The 15,757-nt window shown below is 49.4% G+C and overlaps 1 protein-coding gene across 3 annotated transcripts in view; it reads right to left on the minus strand.

Moving 5' to 3' along the window:
* LOC141172264 (sulfotransferase 2B1-like) overlaps window positions 1-15,757 on the minus strand; it is a 251,360-nt gene that overhangs the window by 70,745 nt on the left and 164,858 nt on the right. For all 3 annotated transcript variants that reach the window (XR_012252447.1, XM_073656271.1, XM_073656272.1), the window contains exon 6: window positions 15,392-15,572. Coding sequence is in view for 2 of the 3 variants with exons in the window: in XM_073656271.1 (XP_073512372.1) it covers window positions 15,392-15,572 (181 nt within the window). In the remaining variant the exon portion in view is untranslated. The remainder of the gene's footprint in view (window positions 1-15,391; window positions 15,573-15,757) is intronic.

A 15,757-nucleotide genomic window follows, 5' to 3' on the forward strand; every position in this document is an offset into this window, starting at 1 on the left:
TCAATTATCTTAAACTAGATGGTGGCCCGATTCTAACGCATCGGTTATTCTAGAATATGCATGTGGTCGACCGGGCGCGACTAATCAGCGAAGCAGTGTTTAAAGCCGGACTGCGATCGTTGCTGATTTGTGGCGGCAGGCAGCCGCGACCAATCAGCGAACCGTGTTAGTGAGGACTTGGGAGCAGCGCTGCCTGTGCGGGTACTTCCGCTGCGAGCAGCCGGGAGATGACCGACTGAAAATTAATGTTAATACGCAGTTTGAGTGTACAGCGGGGCGGGAGGAGGGGCAGGGGATGGATCTCTGCAGAAATAATGAAGATCTCCATTTTTTTTCTCTTTCCCGCATTTACAGTGGGGAGGTGCAATCTGTCAGTCTATCAGCAGAGCACACACGGAGCAAACTGCTTTTTTTCACACAAGCAAGGGCATGTGTCATTGGCATTGTATGTCACATGTCCTTGCCCTATAAGCCATTTTCCCCGTCGCCAAAATTTCTCACTGCTGCAGCTGCTTGTTAGACGGCACCGCTGTTGCTGTGTGCGCTATACTTTGTTCACTTCAAGCCAATTTTCGCACAAATTTACAGATAGCTTGGGAGTAGGGAATAGTTGTGATTGCAGTCCTTTTGAGGACTAGGTTACATCACTTCCTACGACTTTTATCAGGCCGGTCTGTGCTCTTAAATAGATAGGTTGGGAGTAAAGACTAATTGTAATTGCAGTCCTTTTCAGGGCTAGGTTACATCAGTTCCTATCACTTTTTGCCAGGCAGGTTTGTGACAGTGCTGTGCTAGTTTTTTTCACAGCATTTGGCTAAATCTAGCAAAGCAAATCCTTTTTGGCCTCTTGCAGTGTGTGTTAGTCAGTGGAGTAGCCTATCTGTGTTGCAAGCTACACCACCTGTGTATAGAATACAATTTTTTTTACTGCACCTAGTGAAGTAAAACCTTTTGGGCATAGCATCATTCTATTAGTCCATCTATACTAACCTCCACCAGGTTGCAAATTCAATATAATTTTTTTCTGCATCTAGCTCTGAAAAAATATTTCGGCTTGTAGCAGTGTATGGGACTTGTTCTATTAGTCCATCTATACTAACCTTGACCAGGTTGCAAATTCAATATAAATTTTTTCTGCATCTAGCTCTGAAAAAATATTTCGGCTTGTAGCAGTGTGTGGGACATGTTCTATTAGTCCATCTATACTAACCTCCACCAGGTTGCAAATTCAATATAATTTTTTTCTGCATCTAGTTTTGAAAAAATATTTTGGCTTGTAGCAGTGTGTGGGACTTGTTCCATTAGACCATCTATACTAACCTCCACCAGGTTGCAAATTCAATATAATTTTTTTCTGCATCTAACCCAGCCAATACTTTTGGGCTAATACCACAGTTTGGCCATTCAGCTCTGCTCGGTTCCCATCCATTGTTTTTTGTGCAAACAACTCCAGAGTTGTCAATTAGTTAACCACCAAAATGAGTGGAAAAAGGCCTGCTGCTGGTGGAAAGGGGAATAGGCATGTTGGGAAGGGAAAAAAAGGTTGTGTCTGTGGGGTAGGTGTTAAAGCAACAGTAACATCTGCAGAAGAAAGACCATCTTCCAGCCAATCTAAGATGTCTACTTCTTTTAGCGGACAATGTGATAAGATCCCTTTCTTACGGCCACGCCAATCTCTACAAATTCCAGATGAGGCACAAATACAGCAAGTGCTTCAACGGATATCAAGTGCTCCTTTAAGTGGGCTCTCCTCCACCTCAACTTCAACATCACAAATACTCCAGTCCTCAGAGGTGTCACCCCAATCGCACTTGCTTCCTCACAGCTCCCAAGTCTCCAGCTGCCCATCTGAGTATGGGGTAGAACAGATGGTTGAGTCTGCAGAGGGGTTTACTCATACTATAGCCTGGGAATCAGAGGTCGGCTCCAGAGCTTCTGTGAATCCAGACGAGGAAATGATCTGCACTGATGCCCAGAATCTTTATGAGTCGGATCCAGGACCAGACACAGAAGGTTCTGACCATAATGTAGACCCTCGTTCCCAAACTGTAACTCCTGTTGGTGGAGACAATGAGGAAGACGATGATGAGACTCAAATACCTGATTGGAGCAACAACTTGAGTTTTTTGTCAGGGCAGGAAGAGGTTGGCTCTGAGGACGATGGGTGTGATAACATACAGGATGATGATGACGAGGTTGGAGATCCCACTTACTGTCAACCCACAGTCAGCCAGTCGATGAGGTCAGCAGAGGAGGTGGCGGAGGATGCTAGTGACGACGAGTTCAGGTTGTGACTTCCTGGACAGAGACGTAGTACTGGAAGCACGTCAACAACTGCATCCTCAAACACAACTCTGCCTCTGACCACAAGTCGTTGTGGCTCTTCAGGTCGCATGGGTGCTAAGCCTTGCATAGCCTGGGCATTTTTTCAGATCGATAAGGATTACCCAACTCGTGTTATCTGTAACATTTGTCAGCAAAAGCTAAGTAGAGGCCAAAAAATACATAGTTTGAGTACTTCGTGCATGAACCGTCACATGGATATGAAGCATAAGTTGCAGTGGGAAGCTCACTGTGCTACAATGTGGCCTAGCCGGCCGGGCCAACCACCGTCTGCCACATCTTGTGCATCCGCGGCCTCTTCATCCTCTGGACTGGGGGGACAGCAGTCACACCTGTTTTGGGATGCAGACCTGTCACCTCTTTATCCGCAACAGCCAGCGTGATTGGCAGGTCATCATTTTCTTTGGAGGTGGAAACACCAGCTGGTGTTCAGCGCTGTCCGACATCGATAGTGTAGCATCGGCGTCCCTGCCTCCTGCTAGGCAGAGACGCCGTTCCCTTCACCTCCCTGCTCCGTCCTCGGCGTCCTCCTCCCGCGCTGCTGGCAGCGCTCGCTGCTTCCCGGGCACTGTGCTTAGGGCGCACGCGCGCTCCCTCTCTCTTAAAGGGGCCGCGAGCGCCGTCCTAAGGAGTCCCCGGCCAATTGCCAGTGGAGCTCCCATATATAAGGCACCTCCCCCAAAATGGAGGTGCCCGAGCAAAGTTGTTGCAAGCCTTTCACCTCTGCTTCAGCCCTCAGGTCCCGTTGCCTGTCTGTTTTCCTGCTCTGTCTATCTGCTTGCATTCCCTGCGGTCCGACAGTCTGTCTATCAGCATCTGCCAGTCTGATTATGGACCAGTCCGCCTGTGGATCAGGAGGCACCTGCCTGATACCTGCCTGATACCTGCCTGATACCTGCCGTCACTCGCCGTGACCACCTGCCAGACAGCCGAGAGACTCTTACCCGCTGACCTGGGAGCTCTCACCTGCTATCCGCCTGCTAGCCTATTTGGAGGCTCTGCCGACACTTGCCATGATCACCTGCCAGGCAGCCGAGAGACTCTTACCCGCTCACCTGGGAGCGCTCACCTGCTATCTGCCTGCGAGCCTACATGGAGGCTCTGCCGTCACTTGCCGTGACCACCTGCCAGCCAGCTGAGAGACTCTTACCCGCTCACCTGGGAGCGCTCACCTGCTACCCGCCTGCTAGCCTTCCTGGAGGCTTGCCATCACTTGCCGTGACCACCTGTCTGTCTAGAGACTCTTACCCTGCTGTCACTTGCTGTGACCACCCGCCTGTCAAGAGACTTTACCCGTCACTTGCCGTGACCACCTGCCCTTCTACTTAGAGACTGTTCCTGTCACTTGCCGTGTCTACCTGCCCACCTTCCCTCGGAGCCACCTGCTTCCTTACAAGGACTGCCCCTTTGTATAGTAGCTCAGAGGTTCCACCTCCCAGACCTGTTACAGATTGCTCGGGCCATGGAACCCGGTGGCACCCAAGCTCCCTCGCTCTCGGACCTATGCCATGAACTATCCCCTCAGAGGTCCCAACAGGAGTCCATCCTGAGCCACCTGCGTAGTGTTAACTCCCGCCTGGACACACTGACTACCTCTTCGGGACCTGCTTCTAGTCGCACGACTCCTACCCTGGCAGCGTCGCTGCCCATCAATACCATGGCATCCCTTCCCGGTCCCCGCCTTTCCACCCCGCCTCGTTTTAGTGGAGATCCCGGTCAGGCACGGGGCTTCATTAACCAGTGCACCCTGCACTTCGAACTTTTGGCACACCAGTTTTCCACCGACCGAGCCAAAGTGGCATTCATCATGTCCCATCTCACTGGGGAGGCACTGGCTTGGCTAAATCCTCTATGGGAGAGAGGAGACCCCCTGGTGTCCAACCTGCCAGTCTTTCTCACGGCCTTCCGGAAAGTCTTCGACGAACCAGGACGAAAGACCTCATCCACCTCATCTCTGCTTCGCCTCCGTCAAGGGAGTCTCACCGTGGGCCAATATGCCATACGGTTCCGTACTCTTGCTTCTGAGCTTGCCTGGGATAACGACGCCCTAGTGTCCGTCTTCTGGGAGGGTCTATCCGGTCGTATTAAAGATGAACTTGCCGGTCGGGACATTCCTACCACTCTCGACGACTTAATAACACTTGCCACCCGGATTGACATCTGGTTCCAGGAGCGTACCGAGGAGGTCACCCATGAGAGGAGGTTTCCTCGCCTTGCTCCTACCTTCCAGAATCCCGTCACTTCCTCTGTTACCCCCCAGGCGCACTCACCCGAGCCTATGCAGGTTGACCAGACCAAGATGGTCAAAACCCGTCAAGAATCACGCCGGGCCGAGGGGAGCTGCTTCTATTGTGGCAGTATGGAGCACCGGATGCGTTCCTGCCCGGAGAGGTGGGGAAATGACTGTGTCTAGGATCGCTCAGAGAGGTCGTCCTAGACAAGAATAAACCCTCTCCATCTCTGATGCTGTCGGTCTCTATCATCTGCAGGGAGAACCGTTACTTCGAACTAGCTCAACTTGATTCTGGAGCTGCCGGAAATCTCATTTCTCAGTCCCTGGTAGAGAAATACCACATTCCCACCAAACCTCTGGCTGAACCCTTATCTGTCACCTCCGTGGATGGGGGTCTCTTACCGCATCCCATCCAACTTATCACCGAACCCATAACTCTGCAGGTGGGAATGCTGCACTCTGAGAAGAGAAGGCTTAGGGGAGACCTCATAAACATGTATAAATACATCAGGGGGCAGTACAGAGATCTCTCCCATGACCTGTTTATACGAAGGATGGTGACAAAGACGAGGGGGCACACTATGCGTCTGGAGGAAAGGAGGTTCCTGCACCAGCATAGAAGGGGATTCTTTACGGTCAGAGCCGTGAGACTCTGGAACTCTCTGGAAGAGGAAGTGGTGATGTCCAACTCACTTAATGAGTTCAAGAGAGGCCTGGATGCCTTTCTTGAGAACAATAAAATTACATCTTATGCTTAGTGATAGTTAGTTAATCCAGGGATTTAATCTGACTGCCAGATTGGAGTCGGGAAGTGAATTTTTCCTCAATGATGTAAATTTTTTTGCCTTCCCCTGGATCAACACTGCGGAATAGCTGCAGTGCACAAGAAATAGGCTCAACTCGATGGACGCTTGTCTTTTTTCGGCCTTATAAACTATGTAACTATATGTAACTATGTAACTATGAGAGCATCTTCTTCCATGTTCTACCTGGACTTTCTCATGCCCTTTTGCTTGGCCTACCTTGGCTCCAGAGACATGAACCCGTGCTTGATTGGCAGACTGGAGAAGTCCTTGTTTAGTTCCCATTCGTCCTGCCCATCCTTCTCCTCCCCCAGCCAATCTACCCAGCCTGCCGGTACCCTATTGGTCTTATGTTGATGTCTTTAATAAAAAGGAATCAGAGACATTACCTCCTCATAGACCATACGATTGCCCTATCGACTTGGTACCTGGCGCTACTCTGCCCCGAGGGCGTATCTACCCTTTGTCCGCTGCTGAGACCCAGTCCATGTCTGAATATATCGTGGAGGACCTGGCCCGGGAATTTATCCGGAAATCTACCTCCCCGACGGGAGCAGGCTTCTTCTTCGTTAAAAAGAAGGACGGCTCACTCCATCCCTGCATAGACTATAGAGGCCTTAACCAGGTCACGGTGAAGAATAAATACCCCCTTCCGCTCATTCCTGAATTATTTGATCATCTGAGGGGTGCTAGAATCTTCACCAAGCTGGATCTCCGTGGGGCCTATAACCTGTTTCGTATCCGTCAGGGGGATGAATGGAAGACTGCATTCAACACCCGGGACGGCCACTATGAATACCTCGTAATGCCCTTCGGTCTCTGTAATGCTCCCGCCGTCTTTCAAGAGTTGGTCAATGATATCTTCCGTGACCTTCTCTACTCCTGCGTGGTGGTATACCTGGACGACATCTTGGTCTTCTCTCCGGATCTCCAGACACACCGGAGGGACGTTCATCAGATCCTGCTCAGGCTCAGGCAGAACCACCTCTACGCAAAATTTGAGAAGTGCCTCTTTGAACAGACCTCGCTTCCATTTCTGGGCTACATCATCTCTCAGACCGGTCTACGAATGGATCCTGAGAAACTTTCTGCCATCCAGAAGTGGCCCCGACCGGAGGGGTTGAAGGCTATCCAGCGGTTCCTGGGCTTCGCCAACTACTACCGCCTCTTCATTCCGCACTTCTCTTCCCGGACTGCCCCTATCTCTGCGCTCACCCGTAAGGGCGCTAATCCCAAAGAATGGCCGCCCGAGGCAGAGGAGGCCTTCCTGTCTTTGAAACAAGCTTTCTCTTCCGCTCCTGTGCTGCACCGTCCTGACAGCAACAAACAATTCTTCTTAGAAGTAGATGCTTCCTCCTCCGGAGCCGGAGCGGTGCTCACCCAAAAGTCGTCTTCCGGAAGAATGGTAACCTGCGGCTTCTTCTCCAAACTCTTCTCCTCATCTGAGCGCAATTATTCTATAGGAGACCGAGAATTGTTAGCCATTAAGTTGGCACTGGAGGAGTGGCGTTACCTACTCGAGGGGGTTCTTCACCCGGTAATAATCTACACAGATCACCAAAACTTGGCTTATCTCCAGAGTGCCCAAAGACTTAACCCACTCCAAGCCCGGTGGTCCTTGTTCTTCGCCCGCTTTGATTTCATTCTTCATTTTCGCCCGGCAGACAAAAATATCAAAGCTGATGCCTTGTCCCGATCCTTTTTGTTCTCCGATCTAGAGGAGGAGCCAAAGCACATCATCGACCCCGCCAAGGTAATGCAGGTGGCTCCCGTGGATCTTAATCGTCTTCCATCCGGTAAGACGTTCGTAGCAGTACCTGATCGTGAGAAGGTTCTACACTGGGGACATTCGTCTAAGCTAGCTGGCCATGCTGGCCAGAAAAAGACCCTCCTGCTTATTACCCGGCATTACTGGTGGCCTACCCTGCACAAGGACGTAATAAACTTTGTCTCAGCCTGTGCGTCCTGCGCTCACAACAAGGTTCCTAGACGTCTGCCAGCCTGCCGCCTTTTGCCTCTTCCCATACCTGCTGCCCCGTGGCAGCATATAGCCTTGGACTTTATAACGGATCTCCCTGTTTCTGCTGGTTGTACGGTCATTTAGGTGGTCGCTGACCGCTTCTCTAAGATGGCTCACTTCATTCCCCTGCCGGGTTTTCCGTCTGCATTTGAGTTGGCTAAAGACTTTATCCATCATATTTTCCGTCTCCATGGTCTCCCTCTCCACATCGTATCCGACCGAGGAGTTCAGTTCACCTCTCGCTTCTGGAGAGCCATGTGTAAACTGCTGGTGGTCACCTTGGACTTCTCCTCTGCTTATCACCCACAGTCCAATGGTCAAGTAGAGCGGATTAACCAAATCTTAACCAGTTACCTCCGGCACTTTGTTAATGCCCACCATTCCGACTGGGTGGATCTTTTACCGCGGGCCGAATTTTCCTATAATAATCACGAGAGCGAGTCTTCCTCCAAATCCCCGTTTTTTATTGTCTACGGTCAACATCCTCGGATCCCGTTTCCCGTCTCCGCCTCGGTGGATAATCCATCCGCGGAATCTCTTGTTAGCGAATTCTCCTCCATTTGGGAAAGTACCAGGTCCGCACTTCTTCAGTCCTTCGAGCGGATGAAGAAACAGGCTGACAAAAGACGTCTGGATCCGCCCCAATTCCGTCCTGGAGATAAAGTCTGGCTCTCGTCCAAATATGTCCGGCTCAAGATTCCTTCCTACAAGTTAGGGCCTCGGTTCATCGGCCCACTGGAAGTTATCAAACAAATCAACCCCGTGGCCTATAAATTGAAACTACCGGCCAACTTGCGGATCCCTAACTCCTTCCATGTGTCTCTCCTCAAACCTGTGGTACTTAACTCTTTTTCCAAGTCTACAGGTACGCCTGCTGCTCCGGTTTCCGCTGAGGACGAGTTTGAGGTAGAGAGCATATTGGCCACCAAAAGGGTAAGAGGAAAGACCTTTTTTCTAGTGGATTGGAAGGGGTTTGGTCCTGAGGAGAGAATGTGGGAGCCCCGGGAGAATATCCATGCCCCGCTCATCCTTGATAAATTTCTCTCTGGCCTAAAAAAAGGGGGGGGGGGCCTAAAGGGGGGGTACTGTTTAATCGGCGTCCCTGCCTCCTGCTAGGCAGAGACGCCGTTCCCCTCAACTCCCTGCTCCGTCCTCGGCGTCCTCCTCCCGCGCTGCTGGCAGCGCTCGCTGCTTCACGGGCACTGTGCTTAGGGCGCGTGCGCGCTCCCACTCTCTTAAAGGGGCCGCGCGCGCCGTCCTAAGGAGTCCCCGGCCAATGGCCGGTGGAGCTCCCATATATAAGGCACCTCCTCCAAAATGGAGGTGCCCCAGCAAAGTTGTTGCAAGCCTTTCACCTCTGCTTCAGCCCTCAGGTCCCGTTGCCAGTCTGTTTTCCAGCTCTGTCTACCTGCTTGCATTCCCTGCGGTCCGACAGTCTGTCTACCAGCATCCGCCAGTCTGTCTATGGACCAGTCCACCTGTGGATCAGGAGGCACCTGCCTGATACCTGCCTGATACCTGCCTGATACCTGCCGTCACTCGCCGTGACCACCTGCCAGCCAGCCGAGAGACTCTTACCCGCTCACCTGGGAGCGCTCACCTGCTATCCGCCTGCTAGCCTACCTGGAGGCTCTGCCGTCACTTGCCGTGACCACCTGCCAGCCAGCCGAGAGACTCTTACCCGCTCACCTGGGAGCGCTCACCTGCTACCCGCCTGCTAGCCTACCTGGAGGCTTGCCGTCACTTGCCGTGACCACCTGTCTGTCTAGAGACTCTTACCCTGCTGTCACTTGCTGTGACCACCCGCCTGTCAAGAGACTTTCCCCGTCACTTGCCGTGACCACCTGCCCTTCTACCCAGAGAATGTTCCTGTCACTTGCCATGTCTACCTACCCGCCTTCCCTGCGAGCCACCCGCTTCCTTACAAGGACTGCCCCTTTGTATAGTAGCTCAGAGGTTCCACCTCCCAGACCCGTTACAGAGAGCACCACCTTTGGATCAAGGCAACCTAACATGTCCACCTGCATCTTCCTCACAGACCGGCAGTTTGCCGGGGACACCCTTCTCAACCCCGTCTAAGCACAAAAGCCAGCCCTCGGTCCCTCAGATGTGGACAAGTAAAAGACCATTTCCTTCTAGCCATGAGAAAGCTAAGAGGTTGAATTTCACCATCTACAAACTCTTGGCTACAGAAATGCTGCCTTTCCGCCTGGTGGACACAGAGGATTTTCGAGACCTTATGTCCGTCTCTGTGCCCCAGTACCAGATGCCCAGTCGGAACTACTTCTCAAAGAAAGGTGTGCCTGCGCTCCACCAGCATGTCGCACACAACATCACCGCTTCTTTGAGAAACTCTGTGTGTGACAGGGTGCATTTCACCACAGACACTTGGACGAGTAGGCCTTGGACAGGGACGTTACATGTCGCTGACTGGGCACTGGGTAACTATGGTGACAGCAGGACAAGGGGCTGCTGTCCAAGTCTTGCCGTCCCCACGAGTTGTGCATCAATCCTCTTTATCAAGAAGTTCCTCCACTGCTTCTGCCTTCTCAACCTCCTCTCGGTCCTCCACCTGCACCCAAAGCCTGTCTGGTCATGCCACAAGCTTTCTAACTGCGCAGAAGGGATCCTGCACACCTCCTTACTATGCTGGCAGCAGGGCTCAACGTCATCAGGCGGTTTTTACTTTGAAATGTATGGGAAATGTGAGTCACACAGCTGAGGAGTTGTGGTCAGCTCTGGAGAACCAGTTTCATGAATGGTTGTCTCCACTGGACCTGAAACCAGGGAAGGCCGTGTGCGACAATGCTGCAAACCTGGGTGCGGCCCTTCGCCGGGGCAATGTCACACACGTGCCTTGTATGGCTCACGTGTTGAACCTGGTTGTCCAGCAATTTTTAGCCCACTACCCCGGACTAGATGGCCTTCTGCAGAGGGCACGGTCGCTGTGTGCTCACTTCCGCCGTTCGCATCCCGCAGCTCAGCGACATCTCTACAGAAGTCGTTGGGCCTGCCACTTCACCGGCTAAAATGCGATGTGCCTACCCAGTGGAATTCAACTCTGCACATGTTGCAGCGACTGTGGCAGCACCGACAAGCCCTGGTGCAATATGTTCTGACGTATAGCCTGGGCCACCGAGATCCAGAGGTGGGGCAAATCACGCTGGAGTAGTGGTCTCAGATCAGGGACCTATGCACCCTTCTGCACAGTTTTAAAATGGCGACGAAGATGTTTAGTGCTGACGATGCCATTATCAGCATGACTATTCCGGTGATTTACATGCTGGAGCACATGTTAAACAGAATTCGGAGTCAGATGGTGGCACAAGAGGAGGTGGAGGAAGTAGAGGAGGAGGAGTTGTATGCGGAAGGGCTAACATCTGCAAGGTCCAGAGGGTCGGCAGCACCAAGGCGGCAGGCATGTGAGAGTGGAGCCCAGGAAGAAGTGGAGGACGAACTGATGGAAGACTAATCAGATGAGGGAGACCTTGATCACATTTCTGTTGTGCGAGGTTGGGGGGAGAGGGCAGAGGAAGGAAGCATGATTGTTACCTCGCCACCAACACAACAGAGACTTGGTGCTCCTGGATGCGCAAGACACATGAGTGCCTTCTTGCTGCACTACCTGCAACATGACCCTCGAATTGTGAGAATTATAAATAATCCTGACTACTGGGTTGCCACACTGTTAGATCCCCGGTACAAAAGTAAATTTGCAGAAATTATTCCTGCCATAGAAAGAGATGCACACATGCAGGAGTATCAGCAGAGACTGTTGCAGAATCTTACATGTGTTTTCCCAAAACACTAGTGGTGCACATAGTGAATCTCACAGTTCCAACTTGCCAACCGTGGAACCATCGAGTGTTCAGCACTCAAAACGTAACAGAAACATAGTATCTGCTGGTAACATCAATTTTGCAGAATCATTTCACCACTTTTTTAGCCAATCCTTTGCAAGGCCACAGGAGACAAGAAGTCTGACACATAGTCAACGCCTAGAGACGATGGTACAGGAGTATCTCCAAGTAAACATTGAAGCCATGACTGTGTCACTGGACCCTTGCTCTTTTTGGGCTTCCAATCTGGATAAATGGCCGGAGCTCTCCACTTACGCCTTGGAGATCTTGTCATGCCCCGCAGCCAGCGTTCTGTCTGAACGTGTGTTCAGCGCTGCTGGTGGTGTGCTGACAGATAAGCGCATGCGGCTCTCCACTGATAATGTAGACAGACTCACGTTCATAAAGATGAACAAATCATGGATCCGAAATGACTTTTCTACCCCTGTGTCATCCTGGGGAGAGTAAAAGCTTGATGATTTGTTAAAATCACCTCACCAACCGTTTTAAGCTTTCCATTTACTAATCATGTTTATCTGTATCTTGGCTGGAAAATAATTTGGGCCTTGTAGCAGTGTGTAGTACTGATTCTATTAGGCCATCTATACTAAACTCCACCAGATTTAAAATTACTAATCATGTTTATCTGTATCTTGGCTGGAAAATAATTTGGGCCTTGTAGCAGTGTGCAGTACTGATTCTATTAGGCCATCTACACTAAACTCCACCAGATTTAAAATTACTAATCATGTTTATCTGTAACTTGGCTGGAAAATAATTTGGGCCTTGTAGCAGTGTGCAGTACTGATTCTATTAGGCCATCTATACTAAGCTCCACCAGCTTTCAAATTAATAATAATTTTTAGCTGCATCTAGCCCGGAAAATAATTTTGGGGCTCCTAGATGCGTAAGACACATGAGTGCCTTCTTGCTGCACTACCTGCAACATGACCCTCAGATTGTCAGAATTCGAAATAATCCTGACTACTGGGTTGCCACACTCTTAGATCCTCCACACTCTTCGATCAACCTTTTCATTTTAATAAAGAACAAAAAATGGTCATTTTTTAAATTATAAGCATTAGCAGGTTATTAGAAACTGAAATCAAACAGTTTTCAACTCAAAACTTTATTCTAGGTGATGTTAAATTTGCACATAGGACCCCTTGTTCGAAAGGAGCTTCTGAACTCTCTCGTCCATTGAATTTGTCAGGTTTTGGATGGTTTCTGCTTCAATTGCTTTGCATGAGGACAGAATACCCTCCCAGAGCTGTTGCTTAGATGTGAACTGCCTCCCGCCATCATAGACACTCCTTTTGATGATGCTCCAGAGGTTCTCAATGGGGTTGAGGTCAGGGGAGCATGGGGGTCACACCATTAGTTTGTCCCCTTTTATGCCCATATCAACCAGAGATGCAGATGTGTTATGTGCAGCATGATACGGTGCATTATCATGCATGAAAATGATCTTGCTGCGGAATACACGGTTCTTCTTCTTGAACCATGGCAGGAAGTGCTGTTTGAGAAACTCCACATACATTATGGAGTTCATCTTTACCCCTTCAGGGATCCTAAAGGAGCCGACAATCTCTCTCCCCATGATTCCAGCCCAAAACATTACTCCACCTCCTCCTTGTTGGCGCCGTAGCCGTGTTTGCATGGGGTGTCCATCAACCAGTCATCCTGCACTCCATCCATCTGGACCATCAAGCGTTGCACTGCACTCATCGGTGAACAAAACAGTTTTGAAGTCAGACTTCATGTATTGTTTGGCCCACTGGAGCCGTTTCTGCTTGTGTACAGTGGATAGAGGAGGTCGACAGAATGGCTTACGCACAGCTGCAAACCTCTGAAGGAATCTGCATCTTGTTGTACGGGGGACGTTGGAGGCACCAACAGCTTCAAAAACTTGTCTGCTGCTATGACAAGGCTTTTTTACCACTGCTCTTTTAACCTGAAGTAATTGCCTGTATGAAAGAGTCCTCAATTTTCCCTTATCAGCACGCACACGTGTGTACTGTGAATCAGCTACATACTTCTTGATTGTGCGATGATCAGGATGAAGTGTCTTGGCAATGTTGATTGTAGTCATGCCTTGACCTAAACACTCCACAATTTGTTGCTTCTCAGCAGCCGACACATCCTTTTTCTTTCCCATTTTGGCAGAAAACGTAGGCTGCTTAGTAATGTGGGACAGCCTTCTTAAGTAGTCTTGCCTTTCATTGGACACACCTGCCAAACTAATTAGCACAGGTGTCTGCAATTGCTTACAGTGATATAAAGAGCCCTGACACACATCACCATCAATGAGTTTATCTGACAAACAAAAAAATTCTTACCTTATCACTCCTAAACACTTTTTGCATAATAATTTGGAACACAGTGTACATGTGCTTTTCCACAAAACACCAGTGGTTCACGTAGTGAATCTTACAGTTCTAACTTGCCAACCGTGGTCTGTATGGAGTTGTTCAATAAAGGGCCCAAAATTAAGATAACATAGACGGGAGAGGTCTCTATGTTATACGAATTCCTAAGTATTTGATACCCTGTGAGAGCCAGGAAAAGGGAAAGTAGGACTGGATGGAATCCTGCATGGATTTGGGGAGGGAGACATCGAGGGCCTCAGACTTCACTGCATTGATTTTAAAATTTGACCATGTAACAAAGTGATCTATTTCAGCCATAACAGCAGGGATGTATATATGTGATTGAGTGATATATACTAGGACATCATCAGCAAATGCAGAGCACTTGTACTCGGTGCCTCCCACCTCAATCCACCTAATATTGGGGTTATGGTGAATTGATGAGAGCAGGTGCTCCGTCACTAGGATGTATAAGAGAGGGGAAAGAGGACATCCCTGCCTTGTCCCATTGGTGATTATGAAAGGTGATGAAAATTTTCCATTTATCTTCAGCCTAGGTGACGTATTGCGATACAGGGCCATGATTTTGCCTATAAAAGGGTCCCCTAGACCCCTACCCCAAGCTTTTTAAGAGAATAATATATGACGTGCCAGGAGACTCTATGGAATGCTTTCTCAACATCCAACGAGAGTATCTAATTACAAATTTTTAACTGCATCTAGCCCAGGAAATACTTTGTGCCTAGCAGCAGTGTCTGCTAGTCAGCGGATTATCCCAGCTGTTAAGCAAGCTACACCACCGGTAGTTTGGACACTTAATTTTTTCAAAGGAAATGGTTCGGGCCCCCGGGACCCTCAGTGAAGAGCATCGGGGAGGCACCCCAAGGCACAGGGGCTGGGACTGGCGGTAGGACGCCTTGCGGTGGACCGCCAAGCTCGATCCTTATAAAAGCTTTTTAACTGCAGCAGCTTTAATGTACGCTACTGGAGCTGGAATTACGTGGCTGCTGGCATGAGACTTGCCCTCCAATAGATCTTTGTAAAAGGATTTAAAGTGTACTCATTCAAATTAGAGAGACAATTTAAATTAAAAAGATTAGACCTGCCTTCACCGCAGGGGGGCTCGCTCAACCCACCAGCGGACAGGCACCAGTATTGGGAGAGGGGGGCTAGCCGTCAGGGTCCACCGCGGCTCTGGCACAAACCCGGCGACACAGAGGTCGCACGGGCAGGAACGGACTGGCCCTGTCGGCTTCGCACTTTCTTGGTTTTAGAAGGGCATGACATGCCTATATCTGTGTCTCCCCCTCCTTTTACTCCTCCACCTCTTTTCTTTTCGCATGACTATATGTACTTGTCACTTTTCCATGTGTTAGTTGTGTCTTCTGAGCAGTCTGTCAGCTTTTGGACACCTTTGAAAGTGTTTTCTATGTGTTTCTATGTGTTTTTGTTTGCCTGCCATTGGTTTTAACAGTGTTCGAAGGTGTTCGACGAACAGTTTGACGAACAGTTCGGCGAACATACGGGTGTTCGACGAACCGAACCGAACTCGAACACTACGGGGGTGGCTCAACACTCTTCAGGACCCTTCCCAGCTCAGCTCAGCCCATTATGACAGAGCAGCTTCAAATTGATGTAAAAAAAAAAACTAACAACATTTTTGCACAACTCTTCATTGTACAAAAATATGCAAATTTTCAAAATGTTTTACCCCAGTTTTCTAGCAAAAACACTTTGATGAATGGCCCCCATTGACTGCAATGTGTTAGAAGAATAAAAGTTACCTTTACGCATGAAGGATCCTTTTGATTGGTCTAGTATTTCAGATGAGAGTTGAGTCCAATTTGACTTTACATTTTCCTTCATGGCTTTGAAGGTTGAATGTTCGGCAACCAAGTCAATCTGTGCATCATCTAAATCTTGTCCTAAAAATTTACAGATTCTCACCACACAGCCACGGAGATCCTGAAAAAAATGACAATAAGTAAATGACAGAAAGTAATAACCAAACTTTCCTTTTTATCACAAATGGTTTAAAAAACTATGTTTAATATTAAAACTGTGCAGGTATAAATTATAATTCACTTAAAGGGGTTGTACCGAGTTTGGAAGTTATCCCCTATACATAGGATAGAGGGGAACCTTCCGAT

Source organism: Phyllobates terribilis, unplaced genomic scaffold, assembly GCF_046119375.1.
Source record: "Phyllobates terribilis strain yellow unplaced genomic scaffold, ASM4611937v1 Scaffold_12__6_contigs__length_324123572, whole genome shotgun sequence".
NCBI classification, from domain to species: Eukaryota; Metazoa; Chordata; class Amphibia; order Anura; family Dendrobatidae; genus Phyllobates; species Phyllobates terribilis.